At 39.3% G+C, this 20,193-nt stretch overlaps 1 protein-coding gene across 1 annotated transcript in view; it reads right to left on the bottom strand.

Annotated features, from left to right (window-relative positions):
* Positions 1-20,193, bottom strand: part of LOC135196558 (cyclin-dependent kinase 7-like) — a 94,351-nt gene that overhangs the window by 7,121 nt on the left and 67,037 nt on the right. The window contains 3 exon segments of the mRNA XM_064223404.1: positions 8,079-8,251; positions 8,377-8,554; positions 9,136-9,263. Of these exon segments, the coding sequence (XP_064079474.1) occupies positions 8,079-8,251; positions 8,377-8,554; positions 9,136-9,263 (479 nt within the window).

The following is a 20,193-nucleotide window of genomic DNA, read 5'->3' as shown; positions in this document are numbered from 1 at the left end:
TGATTTTGAAGAGGCAAGAATGAATGTTGGTGAGTCGCTGTCAATGTATGTTTGCAGGTTGGAAACATTAGCTAGGAAAAAGTTTGGGGACAAAGGGATAAATGAGTATAAAGAGTTAGGAAGGAAGTTGTTGGCAACTGTGCCTGAGTGTGTATGAGCTTATAAATCTGAAATGTAAGGAGAAAATGCAATGGACGAACAAAAAGTTAATGTGGAACGACATTTTAGAAATAGTAGAGGATTCCGAGCTAGATAGTTGTATGAAAGAGAGTAGAAGTGTTAGTGTTAGGACTGAAGTAGCTGAGGGTATACCAGAGTTTAAGAGCTATAGGGAGGCAGTTTTAGAAGGGCCCAGGCAAATGGCAGAGCGAGTGGTTGATAGGAGCATTAGAGCAAGTAACGTAAGTATAGTTAACCCTATGAGAGATCGGAGTGCAAGCGTTGGAAGAGTAGGATCAGTTAGTCATGAACGAGAGCAGCAGTGTTACAGATGTGAAAAGCCAGGACACAAGAAGAATGAATGTCGGTGGGCATTGGAAGCGGGCTTCGGGTGTGGGCAAAACGGACCGTTTAGTGAGTGAGTCTAAGAAAGATAAGGATATTAAATGTTACAGGTGTAGACAGATGGGGTATATAGCTAGTGGATGTCGGGGTACCCGTATGAATGTGGTTTGATGGGATATATAGCTAGTGGATGTAAGGGTACCCGTATGAATGTGGTTTGCAGCAACTGTGGAATGAATGGGCCTTATGCTAAGATGTGTAAAGAATAGCATGCGAAGTGTGCTGAATGTGGCATGGAAGGTCATGTGGTGAGTGTGTGTAGGCGAAAGAGGATGAGTCAGACTGGGAATTCAGGAAACTAGGAGTTAAGGGGATTCAGTTGGGTGGGTCCTCAAGTACGCGACAGTATGTTCGGGAGAATGCGATGAGTGAATGGTTGAAGGTGAATAAGTATGAACAGTGTGTCGGTGAACAAATGGGTCTGGGAGATCAAGTGTTGGTTGAGTATGGAAGAAAGCAGAAGTGGAAGGAAGAAGTGTGAACGGCATGATAAGGGTGTTAGTGGTAGGGTGCAAATGGTTGATAAAGCGTGTGATACGGATGGATTTGAGGGAATGAATGAAACCGAGTAGTAAGGAGGTAGTTGATAGGTTGGATAAATCTTTGCAAGAGTTTGACAGAAGTATGGATGAACTGAGTGGTTTGGTAGCAGAAATAGGGGAGATATTGGGACCAGAGCTAGATGTCGGTGAAGTAGTGATTGAGATTTGGGAGAATAGTAGTGAGGGAGATAATGGGAATTTGAATGAAAGTGATTTGGAAGAAGTGAATGGCGATGTAACAGAGAGTGTATGAGGGTCCTCAAACAAGATCCAGGGGGCCTGCATCCAAGCATCCTTGGGTGTTGCGGGAAGCAATTTAGTGTGGGTGTTGCGAGTGAAAGATGTTGTTAAATGTAACGGGGGAGGTAATACGGAGGAGTGATAATGGTAACTTAAATTTGACAGTGTGTCTGTTGTGGGGACCGCCGGGCATATCAGTGGCAGTTGTGTGTTATGAGAGTCATACGAAGTGAGGAAGTGGGTCAAGAGTCAGTCACAATAAACAGTTGGTTTGGCAGCGGTTTTGTCCATTGAGGCGTCAGTGATAGTGTGTGATTTGGTTGATTTTGTATTATAAAGTTGTTGTGCGTGTGTCTGTCTGGTTGTGGTGAAGTTGAAGAGGTTGGTTGTGCATTTTGGTGTCTGTGAGTTGGCAGTTGGGGACAGTGTTGGTGTTGGCAGTTTGTTGTGCTGGGTTGGAGTTGGTCTATGAATTGTCATGTTGTTTTTGAGCTGTTGGTATTTGCTTGCGTGGTGACTGGGGTGTTGTTTTTGAGTTGTACGGTTTTGGTGCTTGTCTGTCTTGGGTAGTGAAATTCAGCGGTGGTTTGTGTTTTGTGTGTTCTGTGTTTCAGTAAGCCAACTGTCCTGCATACTGCATGTAAAAAGTACGTAAAGGAGATAGTGTGGCTGTAGAAAAATTTGTCAGCTGGTATGATTAAAGTGTCTGTGAGGAGCTTGCTTGCTTTATTTTTCTTGTGATCCCACCAAAATGTAACAAAAACTTGTTGATTACCTTCCTGATCATCTCGAAGAGAGGGAAAGCGTAAGCATCCAGTCCTGTCCAGTCCAAGAGCATGGCATCCGTCACCCGTGCAAGAGGGTCCAGGACTGAAGAGCAGAAGAGAGGGAGACAGCGGTTCCTCAAAGTTGTGAACAGATCTACAGTCAGCCTACCCCATAACCTCCACAGATTGTTGCAGACTAATGGGTCTATGGTCCATTCTGTCAGTAAAACTTGTTTGAGGTGACTTAACTTGTCTGCAATCACGTTCATTCTCCCCAGAATGAAAAGGTGGTAAGTGTTACGTGATTCTTTTCTGCCCATATAAGATCTCTCGCTGTCTTGTGAATATATAATAGCGTAGTTGGTTTTTCTAGGTGCACTACTACCATCTTGCTGCAGATTAGGTTCAAGAAGGAATGAAGGCCCAGGATAACAGCCTTCAGTTCTTTGACACTGATGTGGGAATTCTGTTGCACTATTGTCCGTGTTCTAGAGACATCCCAGCCAGCCAGAAGAGCACCCCAACCTAGATCAGAGGCATCTGAATAAAATTGTACGTTGGGGCCCACTGGAAGAAGAGATTTCCCCTCCAAAGTCTTTCTTTGCATAACCACCATCACAGATCCACTCTGATCTCCGACATTATAGGGAAGATGAAGGAGTCAGGTTGAGTCTTTCTGCATCAGCTCCCTTTGAGGAGAACTGTAGGGGTCTCATGTGCAGCCTGCCTAGCCTCACAAACTGTTCTATTGAGGCCAGGATCCCCAAAGAACTTGTCCACTGTGCTATTGTGCAGGACAGAAGGGAGAGGAACTGACAGACAGTCTGCAGGCAGATGTCAACTCTTCTGGGTAACAGAAAAGCCCGAAGCGTCCTTAAGTTCATGATCATCCCCAAGGGATGTCAAGTTCATTAGGGATTTCTCATTGACTAGAATGCCCAACTCCTGTGTCAGGCAAAGAGTTTTCCTCAAGTCTTATGTGAATGTCTCCAATGGGAAACAGAGAAGCAAATCATCTAAATACAGGCTGATGTTTATTCCAAGATGAAGCCAGTTCCCCAGAGGAGCTAGGATCCGTGTAAGGCAAGGGGTCGATGAATAACTAACAGGTTGGTGAATGTTCACTGCTGGAGTCTACAAGACCAATGAAACTTCCGATTTGAAATTCTCATTAATAATTAGTAAAAATCTGATATTCAGGCATTATATTAAAAATATATTACTTTCTTGAAGTAAAAAAAAATAGATCAATTATTTTTTCACTAAAAATCTCAGAATTTTCAAGAGCTTGCAACACTAGCTTCAACCAACTATTGTTATCCTTGAACTGATTTTTGTGACTTACAATAAAAATGATGATTAGAGTATAATGGCTGCTATTGCTGCTATGAGGAAATGCCGACAGTATTCTCAGGAAATATGAACTCATTACCTCATTAACAAATGAAGTAATGAAAAGACTTAGTAATGCTGCCATGACACCTACAAAGATGAAGGACCATATTGAAAGGGTTCAATCTGATAAGAAACACAACCCTTGACTATGTCAAGCCACTAAAAAAAAAATTCATGTCATTCAAATATCATGATTTTTTTTCGAAGCACCAGCCAATGCTGATACTGAAGGAGGTTTGAAAGCCTCATACATCTCCCTCATGATAGCAAATAAAGGAAAGGCACATACTGTTGGTGAGGCAATCATAATCCAAGCCATTAAAGAACTTATAAAAACTGTTATGAAGAAATCCAAGCCATTAAAGAACTTATAAAAACTGTTATGAAGAAATCCAAGCCATTAAAGAACTTATAAAAACTGTTATGAAGAAAGATTCTCACTCTGTTCTGTAAAATTTGCCATGAAGTAACAGTACAGTGCAAAGAATTGATGGAATGGCAGATGTAGAAAATCCTTGGTATTGGAACTTCTTGACTAATTATCCCTACAACTTGATGAGTCAACTTTTGGCAGTTCCAATCTTCTCGTAGCCTATTTGAAGTATTACAGTAAAAGTCAAAAGGACATTATTGGTGAATTTTTGCTTGCCAAGTATCTCACAGCTGATGTAAGAGGTGAGACAATTTTACAATGCATACAGCAGTATTTTGAAAAGTACAATTATACTTCTAAGTAATATTACTGCAGTGGCTAATGATGGTGTACCAGCGATGGTGGGTCAGTACAGAGGATTTGCAAGCCTACTCAAACAAAAAGTGCCTGATGTACATACCATACACTGTGTACTGCACAGACAACATGTAGCCAAGAAACAGTGACAGACTGCACGATGCCTTGAAAGTGTGCATCAGGGCAATTAACAAAATCAAGGTACATCCATTTATCACGACTGTTTGCACTGCTGTGCGAAGAGAATGACGACACGTATAAGCAATTATTCCTGCACACTGAGGTAAGGTGGCTGTCTAGGGGTCATGGCTTACAAAGACTTGTTAACTTATACAACTCAACTGTTCATTCCTGGTAGATGTGGACTCATCTTTATGTAAAGAGTTGAAAAAATGCAAAAATTCCCCATCCTATTTGACAGACTTCTATTCTAAATTTAATGAGACAAAAATATTTGCAGTGTAAAGCTGTTACCATCATTCAAGCGAGGAGTTTTACTTGAATTCCAAAGCAAGCTTAGCTCATTACGTCTCCTCTGTCACAGAGTAGAGATTTTCAGTATTTTTCAAACTTACAACAGATACAAAGTAAAAGCATTTCTGATGGAAACCTAGAAATTTACATGACACATCTGGAGAATTTAATTGAAGACTTTAAAGCGCACTTTGACGACCTGGTAAAAATGAAAGTGCTAGAATGGATCCTAACTCCATTTGGTGTTGAAATTAGGAATGCAGATATTGGCACACACCTGGAGGAAAAATTCACTGACATGACTGTGGACCTGGAAGCAAGTGCCTTGTTCACATGAATTTTGAACAAGAACAACATTGTAAAATATCCTAAGCTTTATACAGTGGTTGAGCCATTTTACTCGCTTTCCCAAATTCATACATGGGTGAAACTGGGTTCAGTTATACAAATGCTGTTTTAACAAAACAGAGGAGCAGACTGAGCCTGAAAGAACGAGGTGACCTACGGCTAAAGCTCACCAACCTGCACCCTAAGATCAGTACATCTTTGTTGGGTCCCCATCAGGCACACCACATTAATGAGGTCAACAGTGGAAGAAGACAATGGTATGTTGCACTGAGAATCAGGTTACATATACTCATATATCTAAAGTTCTTAACATATTTTCTTACTGCGTGTTACCGTTTATCATACTGCAAGTCAAGTACTGAACTAATACTACTCAAATTGATTTTGATATTGGTGGTTTCTTTTCCTTAAATTATTAAATGCTAGGCTAGGTGGTCAATAGACAATTTGAAACTTCAAAGGGGGTCAACGAGTTAAAAAGTTTGAGAACCCCTGGCCTAAAAACTTGTGGCACTGTGGATAGGTCGAAACACAGAGCCCGCAGCTGTAGCACTCTGTCCTGAAAGACGAAGCACAGGAACTTCCTAGAGTCTGGGTGAATGGGGACATGGAAGTGGGTGTCCTGCACATCCAGTCCCCTTGTTGCAATGAAGATATGACTGAATGGACTGTCTCAGTGTGGAACTTCACCTTTAGAACAAAAACATTTAGGGCACTGACATCCAAAACGGGTCTCCAACCCCCAGAAGCGTTGAGAACCACAAAAAGGCAGTTGTTAAAACCTTCTGAGTGGCAATTCTTGACATATTCCACATTTCCATTGAGAAGCATGAATTCAACCTACCAAGACAGGCCCAAAAACTTCATGGAGCCTTCTGAGTACATAGTCAATGCAATCGGAGATGTTGCTAAAGGAGGAGACTTTTTGAATGGAATGGAGTAGCCCTCCTTTAGTACCTTGACTACCCAAGGTTCCACTTCTCTGCATGGCCATTGTTTTCCAAAAAAGGATCTTCTTAGGTTGATGACGATGGCTGCGAAGGAGTAGGCGGCGCCGGGTACTTTGCGACCTTGTGTACCAAATCAGGGCATTCAATAGGAGGAAAGTGCTCAAGACTGTCCCAAGAAGAATGACAAGGGCAAACTCAAAAAGGAGCAGGCTGATCCGTAAAACTGCAGGAAGGTTGCGGGCTACAGCTGATCTCTCTGTACCTCTTGACTGCCAGAGGAAAGCAGTCCAAAACATCCGCATGCCTCTTAAGCAGATGCAACGAAGCAGAGTAGTGATACGGATACTTCTTGTCAGGGCTGGAAGCTTCCGACTGAAGAAAGCTGATGTTCATACACTGAAATGCCTTTCCAATGGCATTTAGTCGCAGTCTGGGAACAAGCAACAGGCTAGATGGAGGGGGCAACTACCTGTTGGCAAACCTCACTAGCCTCCCTTGGACCTCACATATGTCTTCTCCCTGGTGCGGAAAAGTGGGACAGTGACCTTTGCCTAGGAGCACTGGTGAGACGGGCAAACACCTCCTCAATATGCGCAACATCCTCACTTTTCATTGCACAACCACCTTTCATATTCTTCTCCATAAGATCTCTTGATCGAAAATCCCATTTACATGACAGTACAGGCAGTCCCCGGTTAACGGCGGGGGTTCTGGTCGGACAACTTGATGATAAGTGAAAATCTTGATAACTGGTTAATGGTGCCTGTTTGGTGTGTATTGGTGCCGATAACTGGAAATCAGTGCTAGACGAGCCAGAAAAGCGGATCACCGATCACCGGCGACTGCCTGTATGTATTGGCTAATAAACCAAACTTCTGGTCGAACCTTGATTCAAGGCTAGCAATGGCATTAAGAGCAGAATCACAGAAACCTGGATCAGGAATATGTGGTAAAGTAAAGTAAGAGGGCTATGGATGGGAGACACAGTTGGAATTGGAGAAATAATAGCTCTATCTTCTACTAGACTAGGTAAAGGGGTAGACTCTACACAACTCTATTCTCAGCTCTAATGGCTGCCTCCCTCTTTCTATCCCCTTCAAGTTTATCTAAATGGGATTTTAATATCTTTCACTTCTTGTCCTCCCTATTCTGACACTCAAAGCAAGTAGAACACATTATCTTTACTACTTTATTGCCCCCCTACATTTTGTACACTGTGAATCACATGAAAACTGTTATCCCAGTTTTACATCCTTCTGAACAGAAGTGAATGCTTGAAGAGCTGGAATCTGACATGTTAAATAAAGATAATCCTAAAGTTAACCACAGATACACAATTAACTAATAACTGAAGGTCACAACAACAAAAATTCTGAATACTTTACCAAAAGTCTGGCAATATTATCCAAAAAAACAATGAAGTAGCTGTGGAAAACCCCCAACGTTAGTCGGGAGCCAGCGGGAAACTAACTGAGCTCTCTGCTATGGTGTTCCTCTAAGTCCCTCAAAGTGGGCAGGGTCTTATCACGTACACACAAACAATAGAATTGCCGCTAAGTGAACTTTGATTTTTTAGGCTGCCGTGGTTAGGAACCAATAGCTATAATTTCTTGGTAAGTTAATTAGTTACTTACATAAAAAGCATTTTCATGCATCTCTGCTAATAATGAATGTGCATGCCTTCTAAGATTCTCCAAAAAGCTACGGTGTTGGGTAGCTACATACATGAGTCTAACTTCTGCATAAAAATGTTATTCACAACCGGATTGCGGTGGGAAAAGCAAATTACAAGAAAGATGGAGAGATTTGGTGTCCATTGACTGGGAAACAGACTGTGCTTTCAAAGACTATGGTGGTTTGAACATGCTATTAGAATGTATGTGGAACAATCAGACAAAAAGCAGTATAAATGATAGCAGTAGGATGAAGACCTAGACTTGATGGTAACTCAGGCAAAATGACTGCATGATGGAGGAGAGTGGAGGAAGCTCAGTTCATGACTAACCCAAAAAGGGAAAAGCATTTTCTATGATGACAATGATTTGTTAACAACATACGAATGACATACCTGAAATAAGCCATCTTTAATGCCTGTGTACAATTACACCTTTTTAAAGGATTAATCATTAACAATGACCCAAGCAGCTCCAGTAAATCTTCTCTAGCTGCTGGAAATAAATCTCTTAGTGGAGAACCTTCAAAGTGCTTGAAAGCTACAAAATCAGGTAACTTTGTTAAATCCTGAAACAAAACATTGTAAGTTAAATCAGTAGTTACAACAAGTGATAATCAACCAAATTATGCCAACCAAAATGTCTGCACTACACCTAAATTTCTAAGACAAGGAAGAATCTGAAAAAATATACCTTCCAATTTTCTTCTGTAGGTGTACCTAAGGCAGTGAAAATCCTCGTAAGCTGATCTAAATCAGAGTCTCCAGGAAAATATGGGCAGCGAACCAGCATCTCAGCTAGAATACAACCTACGGCCCACATGTCAACACCAGTTCCATAAGACCGTGCCCCAAACAACAGCTCAGGACTTCTGAAATTTAATAGGAGTTATTAAAATAAAAAAAGTTTCATAGACTATGTACACACATGAAATAAATTAGATATCCTCATAACTAAAGATAATATGAGATGAGGAGAAGGAAAACTGTATAGAAGTAGTATAAAACTATGAACTCTGCTTTTCCTCTTCTACACTAAAATCAACGCAGCAAAGAATACAACTCACACTGAAGAGCAAAAGTGTTCTTGTATGTACTGTACATAAACTATCATTTGATATCAATAAAAGGGAAATGATAATTAGATGGAATACTGGAATATATTACTTGAGAAAATACTCATACATGTTCCTCTTGCAGAGAAATATTTAACAGAATGAGAAAATTTGACAGGTGAAAGACTATCCTTAGAGGGAAAAGTTCTCAGATGGTACTAACCAAAGCCTATAAACTTTACATAACCATCCAGTATTTGGTTATTTAGCTTTAACCAGGCATATTACACTGTAGCAAAGAAAATCAGTTACACCACAAGCGTTTAACATTCTCACGAATCAAGTTTCAAGGATTCTAACAAATCCAGACAGGCATAATAGAAAATTACAGAACTTACCGATACCACCTCGTTACTACTTGATGTGAATACTGTCTATTAGGTGAGCCAAAGAATCGTGCCAGACCAAAATCACCGATCTTCAATATACCTTCACAATTGACTAGTAAGTTATTTGGCTTCAAATCCTGCAAAAGAAAGTTGAATAACAATAATTAAATTACATTATTTTTAGCAAACAAATTAAAATTTTCTAGGGGAAAGCAAATTGGTGTGTTCTAAGGAATTCCTTGTTAACGACACAAAAAAAACTTTCATATCATTTCCAGTTCCTCACCAATAAGCACATTCTTACTGGCTAGCCTTATGCATATAGCTGTGATTCAGTGATCTAATTAAGCTACTAGATAGGTACAATCTCTTTTGCATTTACCACAAAATACAGGATTTATTACCAGTATTGCAGCATAGTGGCATAAACACCAGTGATCCACTGTAAAAAAAGCTGTTTTGACCTTTATAAAATCAATCAGACTATTGGTACAAACACTTGCAGGCCTGAGAAAACAGCCTTCGTTGTAAGAAGAGCCATGGTTAGGCGTAGAGGTCTGGATAAACTAATCCTTTATAATAATAAAAATAACATGCACTGCTTCCTGTCCTGAAAGTTACATATTTCCATCACCTAGTAATTTAATAACTGTAGCATCCAATCCTGTCTCAATGCAAGGGCAGGATGGGATGAGAATGCAAGTAATGACTTAATTACCATAACTTCTCACAAGTGCTTAATCTTTTCAAAAGTTTAAACTTGAAAATGTCTCGGTTTATTTCTTCATAACTACTACCTGTTTCCTTATTCAAATTATTTAAAAGAAAAAGTAAATAACTTTACAAATGAAAAAGAAGATGGTAGAGGGACCAGTGATGGAGATACAGGATACAGAAGTGAAGAGAGCATTATGTAAAATTAAGAATGGTAAAGCACCAAGTCCATCAGAGTTCCAGATTGAAATGATCAAATTACTAGGTAAGGGGAGAAATATATAATACATATATATATAATTATGCTATATATATCTATATATATATATATTATATATATATATATAGATATATATATATATATATACTATATATAATATATATTATAAGCCGGAACGATGTTCTTGAAAACATGTCCACAGGGAAAATTTCACTAATTTGCAATTTTTCTTAGGGCCGTATCTCTAAATTTATCACTAATTTACTTTTTTCATGTGCAACACTGTGTATTCACAAATTACTGTATATTTTCATTAAAATACAAGACACAGAGAGAGAGAGAGAGAGAGAGAGAGAGAGAGAGAGAGAGAGAGAGAGAGAGAGAGAGAGAGAGATTACATAAAACCATTAAATTCGTTGACCATTGTATGGCATTGTTAAGCTCCGAGTGTCACTGGAGTTATGAGGTTGGGAAATTGATACAGAAAAAGACGAAGGGAAGAATTTTCTTTTGAAATTAGTTATCGTATTATTACTACTTCTATTATTATTATTATTATTATTATTTGAAAATATAATAAACACGTGCATCTACCATAAAAATTCTCTCATCTCAGTAAGAAAGAGGAATTATCCTTACAAGTGAAATGGAAAGGTCATTTTCATCTCTTTAAAATACGACCATTATGAATTTTGTAATTAAAGTTTTATTATTATTATTATTATTATTATTAAATAACTGAAATTATCAATAAACATTTTACATACTAGTACCATAAAAATTCTTTCATCTCGGTAAAAGAGAGAGAAGATAGAGAGAGTGTTTATCTCTCTCTGTTCTCTCAAAAAATACTTATAACGCTTCCAGCGAAAGAGAGGGAGGGAGTTACCACTATGACACATTATTATCTTGTGTGGCAAAAAGAGAGAGAGAGAGAGAGAGTTAACCTTAATTAAAAGTGACATGGATAGTTTAGTACGTATTGTATTTCTTTAAAATACTATCACATATGAATTTTGTAATTACAGTTATTATTATTATGATGATTATTATTATTATTATTATTATTATTATTTGAAAGTATTAAAAACAAATAGTACAAGTACATAAAAAATCTCGAGTCTCAGTAAATGAGAGAGAGAGAGAGAGAGAGAGAGAGAGAGAGAGAGAGAGAGAGGGGGGGGAGGGGGGAAATCCCAGGAACACCTGATTGCAACAATGCAGCTCTTCCCCCTCCTGGCTGTCACAGAACTTGATATATCTGACAGTTTTAGTACCTGGATCTCGAGAAAAGGTTACTGGAAGTTACTTGAAGAAGACCGGGATTTCCTGCATTCTTCCATAATTTTTTAAATATAAGCTAAAATCTTACTAATTCACTGTGGTATTTTCTTTAATGTATTGATATTATTGCTGTATAAATTAATATTAATATTTGAAAATAGTAAATAATTTATTTATCATACAAAAAACATACATCTTTGTAGTAGAGAGAGAGAGAGAGAGAGCGAGAGAAGAGGAAGATAATAGAGATAGAGAGAGAGAGAGAGAGAGAGAGAGAGAGAGATAGAGAGAGAGAATTATTATTTTTATTATGTGATATCATTTCAACTTATTAAACTTACCAATACAGTATTAATCAAAATTAATATTTGAAAATTAGTAAATCATTTTTGTATTATAAAAATGTATTTAGTCATGAAAATAAACATCAAAATACACTAATTAGTGATTATTTTTGTCGGCAATACAAAGAGAGAGAGAGAGAGAGAGACTATGGTTTTTATATCCAAGTCTAAGAAGAGTATAAATGGATTCTTTAAGTGAAATAATGTTTCAATGATATTTTGCTGTTTTGTATTAAAGGATATGTACACTGTTTGAGAATGCGTTCCTTATCCTTGACTATGGTTACCATATAGTTTAATAGCGTAAATTAATTTATGCGCCCTCCGCTCAGAAACTAGTTCTGCGTATGAGGTATCGTTAAAAAGCATAAAAAACCGTTGTAACCTTGGAATTTGCGTTGTAATCTGACCAGAAACTTAGTTTTGTTAATTATGTATACTGGAAACAAGCAATGATTTTTTCATTATTTGCGCTTTTGGACTGTTATAAACTGCGCATCCCAAGCTAGTGTATTCATTCGCTCGGAAACTAGATCCGCATATGAGGCGTCACTAAAAAAATATGATATTGTTATGGTACAATAAAGTTTTATACATACTTACCTGGCAGATATATACATAGCTATTACTCCGTCGTCCGACAGAAATTCGAATTTCGCGGCACACGCAGCAGGTAGGTCAGGTGATCTACCCCCCCGCCGCTGGGTGGCGGGAATAGGAACCATACCCGTTTTCTAATTCATATTTTTTCTTCCAGCTGTCTCCTGAGGGGAGGCTGGGTGGGCCATTTAATTGTATATATCTGCCAGGTAAGTATGTATAAAACTTTATTGTATCATAACAATATCATTTTTATACATTCAACTTACCTGTCAGATATATACATAGCTGATTCACACCATTGGTGGAGGGTAAAAGACAGCTATTACTGAATAGACAGGTAAACAACATACGTTGTGGGTAATAAATCAAAATAAAACCTTGGTTTCCTTGGTTTAGTTTACGATCGAAGGGTCGACTTACCTAGCTATTGCTAGTAGTCTGCTTCGTCTCAAGAGCCTCAGCGAGGATGTGACCTATGGCTAAGAGTTCTTGTAGATCTGTCAATGGGGTCTTATCCACTTACTTGACAGAATCTAGTGGTCATTTGTCAATGGGGTCTTATCCACTTACATGACAATACACCAATGCCTATTGGCATAATTTAAGGAGCACAACACCGATCCCGATCACCTGATCCTAACACGAGGGTTTGTGCTTAATTTGAAAAGAGCTATCCCCAAACTCATTTCAAATAACCCCAGAAAATAATACACTTATGTTAAAATTTAAAAAAAAAAAAAAAAAAAAAAAAAATTTTAATTCACTAGTTAAGGATCAGTGTCGGCTCCCTATCCCAGCAACGCATCCGTGGACACGTATAACAAAGAGAGAAGGATCTCTCATAGGCCCACTTGATCTCCTTCGTGCAAAGAGAAGTCAACACAGAGTTGCATCTCCCGTTATTACAGCTAATATGACTCTCACGACATATTGTTATGGAAAGAACAAGAATTGTTAAAAGCTCGCACTTCAAGCGCTTTTAATTCTTAGCTGTTTGAAGGAATCATCAAGTTACTCAAGAAGTGCTTTAGAGATTCCACTGTTCCAAAGAAGACCAGGGCTTTCTTTGAAACAGATCTCTTCTGGATGAAGCCCAGAGCCTGGCTTGCGCCTGCCTGGCGCCTAGCGCCTGGCTGGTGCCTCGCCCCTGGCTGGCTCGCGCGCCTCGCGCCAAGCCTGGCGTCTCGCGCCTCCTGGCGTCTCGCGGCCTGGCGTCTCGCGCCTGGCTGGCGCCTCACTCGCACCTGGCTGGAGCCTCGCGCCTGCCTGGCGCCTCGCCCCTGGCTGGCGCCTCGCGCCTGGCTGGAGCCTCGCGCCTGGCTGGCGCCTAGCGCCTGGCTGGTGCCTCGTGCCAGCCTGGAGCCTTGCGCCTGCCTGGCGCCTCGCCCCTGGCTGGCGCCTTGCGCCTGCCTGGCGCATCGCGCCTGCCTGGCGTCTCGCGCCTGCCTGGCGTCTCGCACCTGGCTGGCGCCTCGTGCCTAGCTGGTGCTTCGCTTGCCTGGCGCCTCGCGCCTGGCTGGCTCCTAGCGCCTGGCGCCTGGCTGACTTCTCCCCACTTGCTGGAGATTCGAGCTTGTTAAGAGTCTCGATGAAAACTGACGATGTCCACCTCGGACACTTTATTTGCCTGATTTATTCCGCTCTAGCGGCATCTGCGCCAGATTGGAGGCCTACTCCTTCTCCTCATCAGACAATGACAGTGTTTATTTGGACTGTCTTGCTCTGGCGTCTTTTACGCTGTTTGGCATTTGGCGCCTGATTGGCGCTACATTGTCCGAAAGTCTGAACATCCACAATCGTTTATCAGGAGAATGGAAAAGGGTGGAAGAAATTCTTTCACTTTGAGCTTATGGCCTCTGCAACAAGGAGAGGTAATTTTAGTCAGCTACATCCAGTAGACGATAGGAAATCTAATAGTTCGAGAGACCAGTCTTACTCCGAGGAAGATCATACTTGATACTTCCGTTGCTAACGAGCACTCTTCCTACATGTTGATGAGTTCTCTCGTTGCAAAATCTTCCCTATCCTTGCACGAAGGCAGGGAAAGAGCCTGGAAGTCTAAGGAGACTCTGAGCTGAAATTGGGAGGATTCCCGATTTCTAGCTCTTTAAATATATCTCTTCGAACCTTCTGGGAAGTAGTTTTTGAGCCCTCATCATATTCCAAAGACTCTGTCAGCAAACGTTTAAACCTTATCTTCTTTTGTAGATGACAACGTAAATACATTGCCTGGACAACGAATCCTTTATCTGAAAGCGTTGATCCAGGAATAATAGGTTTTAGTTCTTTTGCCAAACATACCATGCTGGCAGGAACCCATTGACAAGTCTTTCTAGAATTTGATTCCAGATTCCCAGCCCAAAATCTCACTCGTCCTTTTGGTCGATTAGTACCAAGAGAAACATTGATGAGGAGCAGTTCCATCTTGTCAGAACACGGAATCTGAGGCCCAAATAGGATCCCATTGTAACTATAAGATCTCCTAGTCTTGTCGTATAGAGGTATTGTATAAGATCCCGAAGATCTTAATGCTCTGCTATCTCCAATTCCCTTTATAGAGACAGAGTATAGCCTTTTACTGCATTCTTTGATAGCAGATATATACAAAGGTAATTCTTCCCTCTGAAAGGGAAGAAAAAACCGCTATGTGGTTCACAGAGGCATCGGAAGAGGACAGTTTCCTCATTCCCTCTAGCACGATCTGCAGTAATTATATATCTTATCCATGACTACTGTCATTTACCTTGAAACATCCTCTCATTCATGTCCACTTCTGGTCAGTCTGCACGCAGACAGACTCAGAGTGGAGAGGTTGTTAAGGTCCATTTAAAATAGATGCTGAAAGAATATTCAGACTGTCTTGGAAAAGACTTCCAAAACCTGCTGTGAGAAGAACGTGACCTCTGAGAATCCAACCTCTCTAAGTCTAAAATGAGGCATAACGTATTATCCTCTCTTTCTTTGACGCCCTTTGTCTTACATTCTGTAAAGAGTTTATATTTTAGGGGAAAAAAGACTAAATTTTATTCCCCTTTCTATAACATAAAGATGGTGTATATTGCTACCTCTCTCTTATATTCTTTCTTCCTGTCCTCGTGCCTGGGCAACGAGAGAATGGAAAATTCTATCATCGTTATTCTGCAAAACAACAAATTATTATTATCCTATTCTCCTAATAATTGATCCAGGATCGAGGAGAATCATTCAAGATTCCTATCCTAGGACATCAGGCTGTAATGTACGGTTCAGATACTTGAAAGAGCCTCCACCCATACTAGAAACTCCTACGAGTCTTTTCCAGTACCAAAACATTACAAGGTCTCCCTTGTTATATATTTACATAGGAGTAGGATAATATAACATCCTGTTAATAACAATGAAAGAGGAGAAAGAGGAGCTGCATGGTTCAAGGGACTAGCCGAAACGTGCAATAAAAAAGGGGTTGCCAAGGTCTTTCTAAAACCTGCACCCAGATTAACTTATGAGTCCGATATATTTTCTATCACTTGTCTCATAAGGTTGAGGAAAGCGAGAGACCTTTAAAGATATCAGTTCTCTTCACCATGTAAAGGTCTACACAGCAGAAGAACCCACTTATCCTGACACGTACTACGTTCGCCTGTGCGATATCTAGAATAATTGTCAGTAGAGGGTTGATCTGGCAAAGAAAGTTTCTCCCAAAACAACTCCTCTTGCCAGGAAAGAAGTCGCTCATGCGACCACTATATTACCTGACATGAGAAGTCTGTTCTTGTTAGAGACTTCCGCAATTTCAGTTAATCCTGACAAGGGCCACGGCCGCCTGTGCGACGACTTGTGTCCCTGTCAGGAAAAAAACTGATCTTGTGTCAGTTCTCAAAGAGGAAACTCTTGGAAAGTCTATCTCCAAATACTGAGAAATTGGAGATCCTGATGTCTTGCGCCTGGTTGGCGTCTCGCGTCTGGCTGGCGCTTCGCGCCTGTCTGGCGCCTCGCGCCTGGCTGGTGCTCGCGCCTGGCTGGCGCCTATCGCCTGGTTAAAGCCTGGCTGGAGCCTTTATGGCCCATTACTTGCAACCGTGGTCAGGAAATCTCGATATTAAAATAAGAAGAGGTGCTGTAAGAATCCTATAATTCTACAGTACTTCCATAGTTGGATGTTTCTTCTCAATTTTCCTCTAATTCGAGTATATCGGAAGGGGAATTATTCTTTCCTCGGTTAATTCTTCCGTATCCCCACCCCCCCCCCCCCTTTTTTCCTGAACGAGAAGGACCACTCCAGTGCGAGGGACTGAGTAACTTCCCAGCTCTATGTAGGAAAGCATAATTTGCTCTAAGGTATATCTATTAACTAATTATTTTCTAGTTAGAGCCAGGCATCTGTCTGGCGCTTATGATTCCTTATGGCATGGTTTGAGGAAAAGGAAGCAGTCTACAGGAAGACTGTTCGTCTTCTTCTTGCTAAGAGATCTATGAAGAAGACTTCTCGCAGGTTCTCACAACTCTTTGCAATAATGTTAGACATACTTTAACAGTTATTAATCGTCGATCGAGGTTCTTTCACGGACTCGCAAATTCTTGCATTGCTTTTATTTAATAACTCGCTCAAACGAGAAATATTTTGGATGGTGCTCTTGGCTTATTGCACCAAGCTGGCGCTTCCAGGCCGGCGCAACTTGCGCCAGGCTGGCGCAACCTGCGCCAGGGTGGCGCATCTGCGCCTCCTACTAATTATCTTTATGTTATGTGCCAGAACATCTGTGTCTTTATGGTACCCGACATCCTTTCATAAGTTAAATCCGTTCTTATTATGAAAAACTTTTATATACGTAGTATAATCCATTCAGGGAAACCATTTCCCACTAAAAGAATGTTTCCCATCCGACTCATACAACTTCTGCGCAATATCCGATTCTAAATACGGTTGTGTCCTTTCTCGAAAGACTTAACCATACCGTAGTCTTGAAGTGAATCTCTATTACATCTCTCTTCTCACTAAGTATGTACTCTAATAAGCCATGCTTTCGTAAGTATGAGCGCATTAAATAATATATTGTTCTGCTGCATTAGAATCCTTTAATCATGTTACCTACGGTAAACAGCATTGAAAGGTTGTAATATCCTTCTTATTGAAAGCTTCCTAACAAAAGGCAGACAATATTTTATTAATGATAGCTTCAGTATTCCCTCAATCCGAGGCTAAGACCACTATTGTAGGGAAGAGATACGGTTAGTTATCCCATTCCGCAGGAGAGAGAGCTGTAAACGACAGCTCACGACTGAGAACAAGATGGTACTGCGAGTGCGTTGGTCTCAAAGCGAAACGTGAAAGCAGTCTTCGAAAGCCGTCTGGCCTTCCCTTTCCAGAGTTGCCAGTTACTCCATTAAATAAAGGAATCTTATAAAATTATTATCGAACTTCAGGAAGTTTTTATATAAGCATAATTAAGCGAACGAGACTTCGACAAGTCTAGAAACTAAATAGGTGTCGTCTAAACAATTCTTTTAAACAAATTTCTACTCTCAATCCACCAATAAAGATATGCTTCTCCGATCACTTCTCGAAGACACGATAGCATCATATAACTCATACTCTAGCGTAATAGAATCCTCTATAATACTGTTACATTAAGGTAAACCGTAATAATTTAGGAAATTTTATAAGGATTTCACTTGACCATTATAGCATAAATTTCGGTATGTGTATATGCCTTGCCATACCGTAGTCCTAAGGAGATTTGTCCTAAGCATGATAGGAGCTAGAAGCTTAAAAGTCATACATATATGCTTTATCACTCAACGAGATCCATATAATTCATTCAATTGACAAACAATCTAAATCGTTCTCATCATGATAGATTTATATCTAAAAATGCACCAATGGGGAATTTTATGTTGAAATTACAATTTCATACCCCCATGGGATAGCGCTCTCGTCTAGTTGCGAAAAAATGTTCGAACAATGACTTTATCACAAATGTTATCGAATGATCTCTAATATTAGAAGGCGCTAAATCGTCGCCTGATTCCGAAAGGTGGATCGATTAATGTCATTCTCATTTTGAATAATTCTACCAGAAGGCATTATACGAGGATCTTCGCCAATTTCATTCATTCGAAGTTCTTCTATCCATCGAGGAACAGTAGGCATAAAAAGGGAGAATGACTGTTTTAGGATGCCTTTCCAATGGCTATCCCTGGCAGTCTGGGACGCTCTACAGAACCTGCCGAGGGGACGCCTGACCAGTGGGGATTCTCTGAAACCTCCTTACGGTTTTCGACATTCCTTCTCCTCTGGGCTTGTGAGCTTGGAAGAGGTCTAGACCTGAGAGCGAGACAGAGCCGATCAGACGCACCCTCCATTGTAATGGGGGAACACTATATTCACTTCTTACGTTCTAAGAGTTCGCATTTGAACTATATCCAAAGTCTACAATTTGCAAATATGATATTGTAGATTCTGCGGAGTAAGAAGGTGATGAGGATGCAACAACTACTAGTACTGTTACTACTATAATTGCTCGTTAACACAAGAGCTAATAAAGCTTCTAAAGGATAGTTACTTTTCTGACTTCCCCAACTAGGAAGAAAGATATACATTTCCTCAATCAAACTCTAACACTTATTTGTATTAATGAATAAATATAAGTAATTCCCTTTCATGAAAGTATAAGTAATTCACTTTCGTGAAAGTGGATGAGTGTCTACCGAAAACTTCGGTAGTTACACGTCACTAATCTTCGAAATTTTCGAAGTTAATTTTATCAAAAAATTCTAAAAGTTAACAAAAGCGTATGCCGAACCAAAGATCCATTACTTCCCTGTAAAAGTTAGCCCAGACGATCGATGGCGATGAAACACGAAAATCCATCAGGAGGAACTGCAAACGTTGTTTACATTCCAAGCGACAGAAAAAATATGAATTAGAAAAACGGGTATGGTTCCTATTCCCGCCACCCAGCGGCGGGGGGGTAGATCACCTGACCTACCTGCTGCGTGTGCCGCGAAATTCGAATTTCTGTCGGACGACGGAGTAATAGCTATGTATATATCTGACAGGTAAGTTGAATGTATAAAATTAAAAATTATGACATAAAAAGTGTCGAAAATAATCATAACCTCAAAATTTTGTTGTAATCTAACCAAAAACTTATTTTTATTAATATACTGTGCTAAACTATAAAGGATTCTTATCATAGTATGCGTTTTTTAAAAGAGTCGTTAACTCGGAGCGTCGGAAGCGTCAGCGTCGTAACCTCGGAACAAGCGTCGTAACCCAGGGCGGATTTTTCAATGAATATTTAAGAAAAAGCGTCGTAACCTCGGAACGTCGTAAGCCGGACCCATCGTAACCCAGGGACCGCCTGTATGTATATGTATGTATGTATGTATGTATGTATGTATGTATGTATGTATGTTTATGTATATATATATGTATAATATATATATATATATATATATATATATATAGATATTATATATATATATATACATACACACATATATATATATATATATATATATATATATATATATATATATATATAATATATATATATATATATTTATATTATATTATAATATATATATAATATATATAATAATTATATATATAGATACTATTAATATATATATATATATAATATATATATATATATATATATATACATATATAATATATATATACATAATATATACATAATACATATATACATATACATATATATATATATATACATATACATATATATATATATAACTATATATTATTATATAATAAATAAATTATATCTATATATATATATAAATATAAAACTATATATATATATATATATATATATATATACAGTATGCGCGGAAAGTTAAGGCACGCCCTGAAAAAATACAAACTTTTTTTATATTAGTTAGAAAAAAAGTGGAAAT

This window comes from Macrobrachium nipponense, chromosome 18 (assembly GCF_015104395.2).
Source record: "Macrobrachium nipponense isolate FS-2020 chromosome 18, ASM1510439v2, whole genome shotgun sequence".
In the NCBI taxonomy this organism is placed as follows: domain Eukaryota; kingdom Metazoa; phylum Arthropoda; class Malacostraca; order Decapoda; family Palaemonidae; genus Macrobrachium; species Macrobrachium nipponense.
Note: the sequence above shows the minus strand (reverse complement) of the source record. Positions and strands in the feature narration are given on the sequence as shown.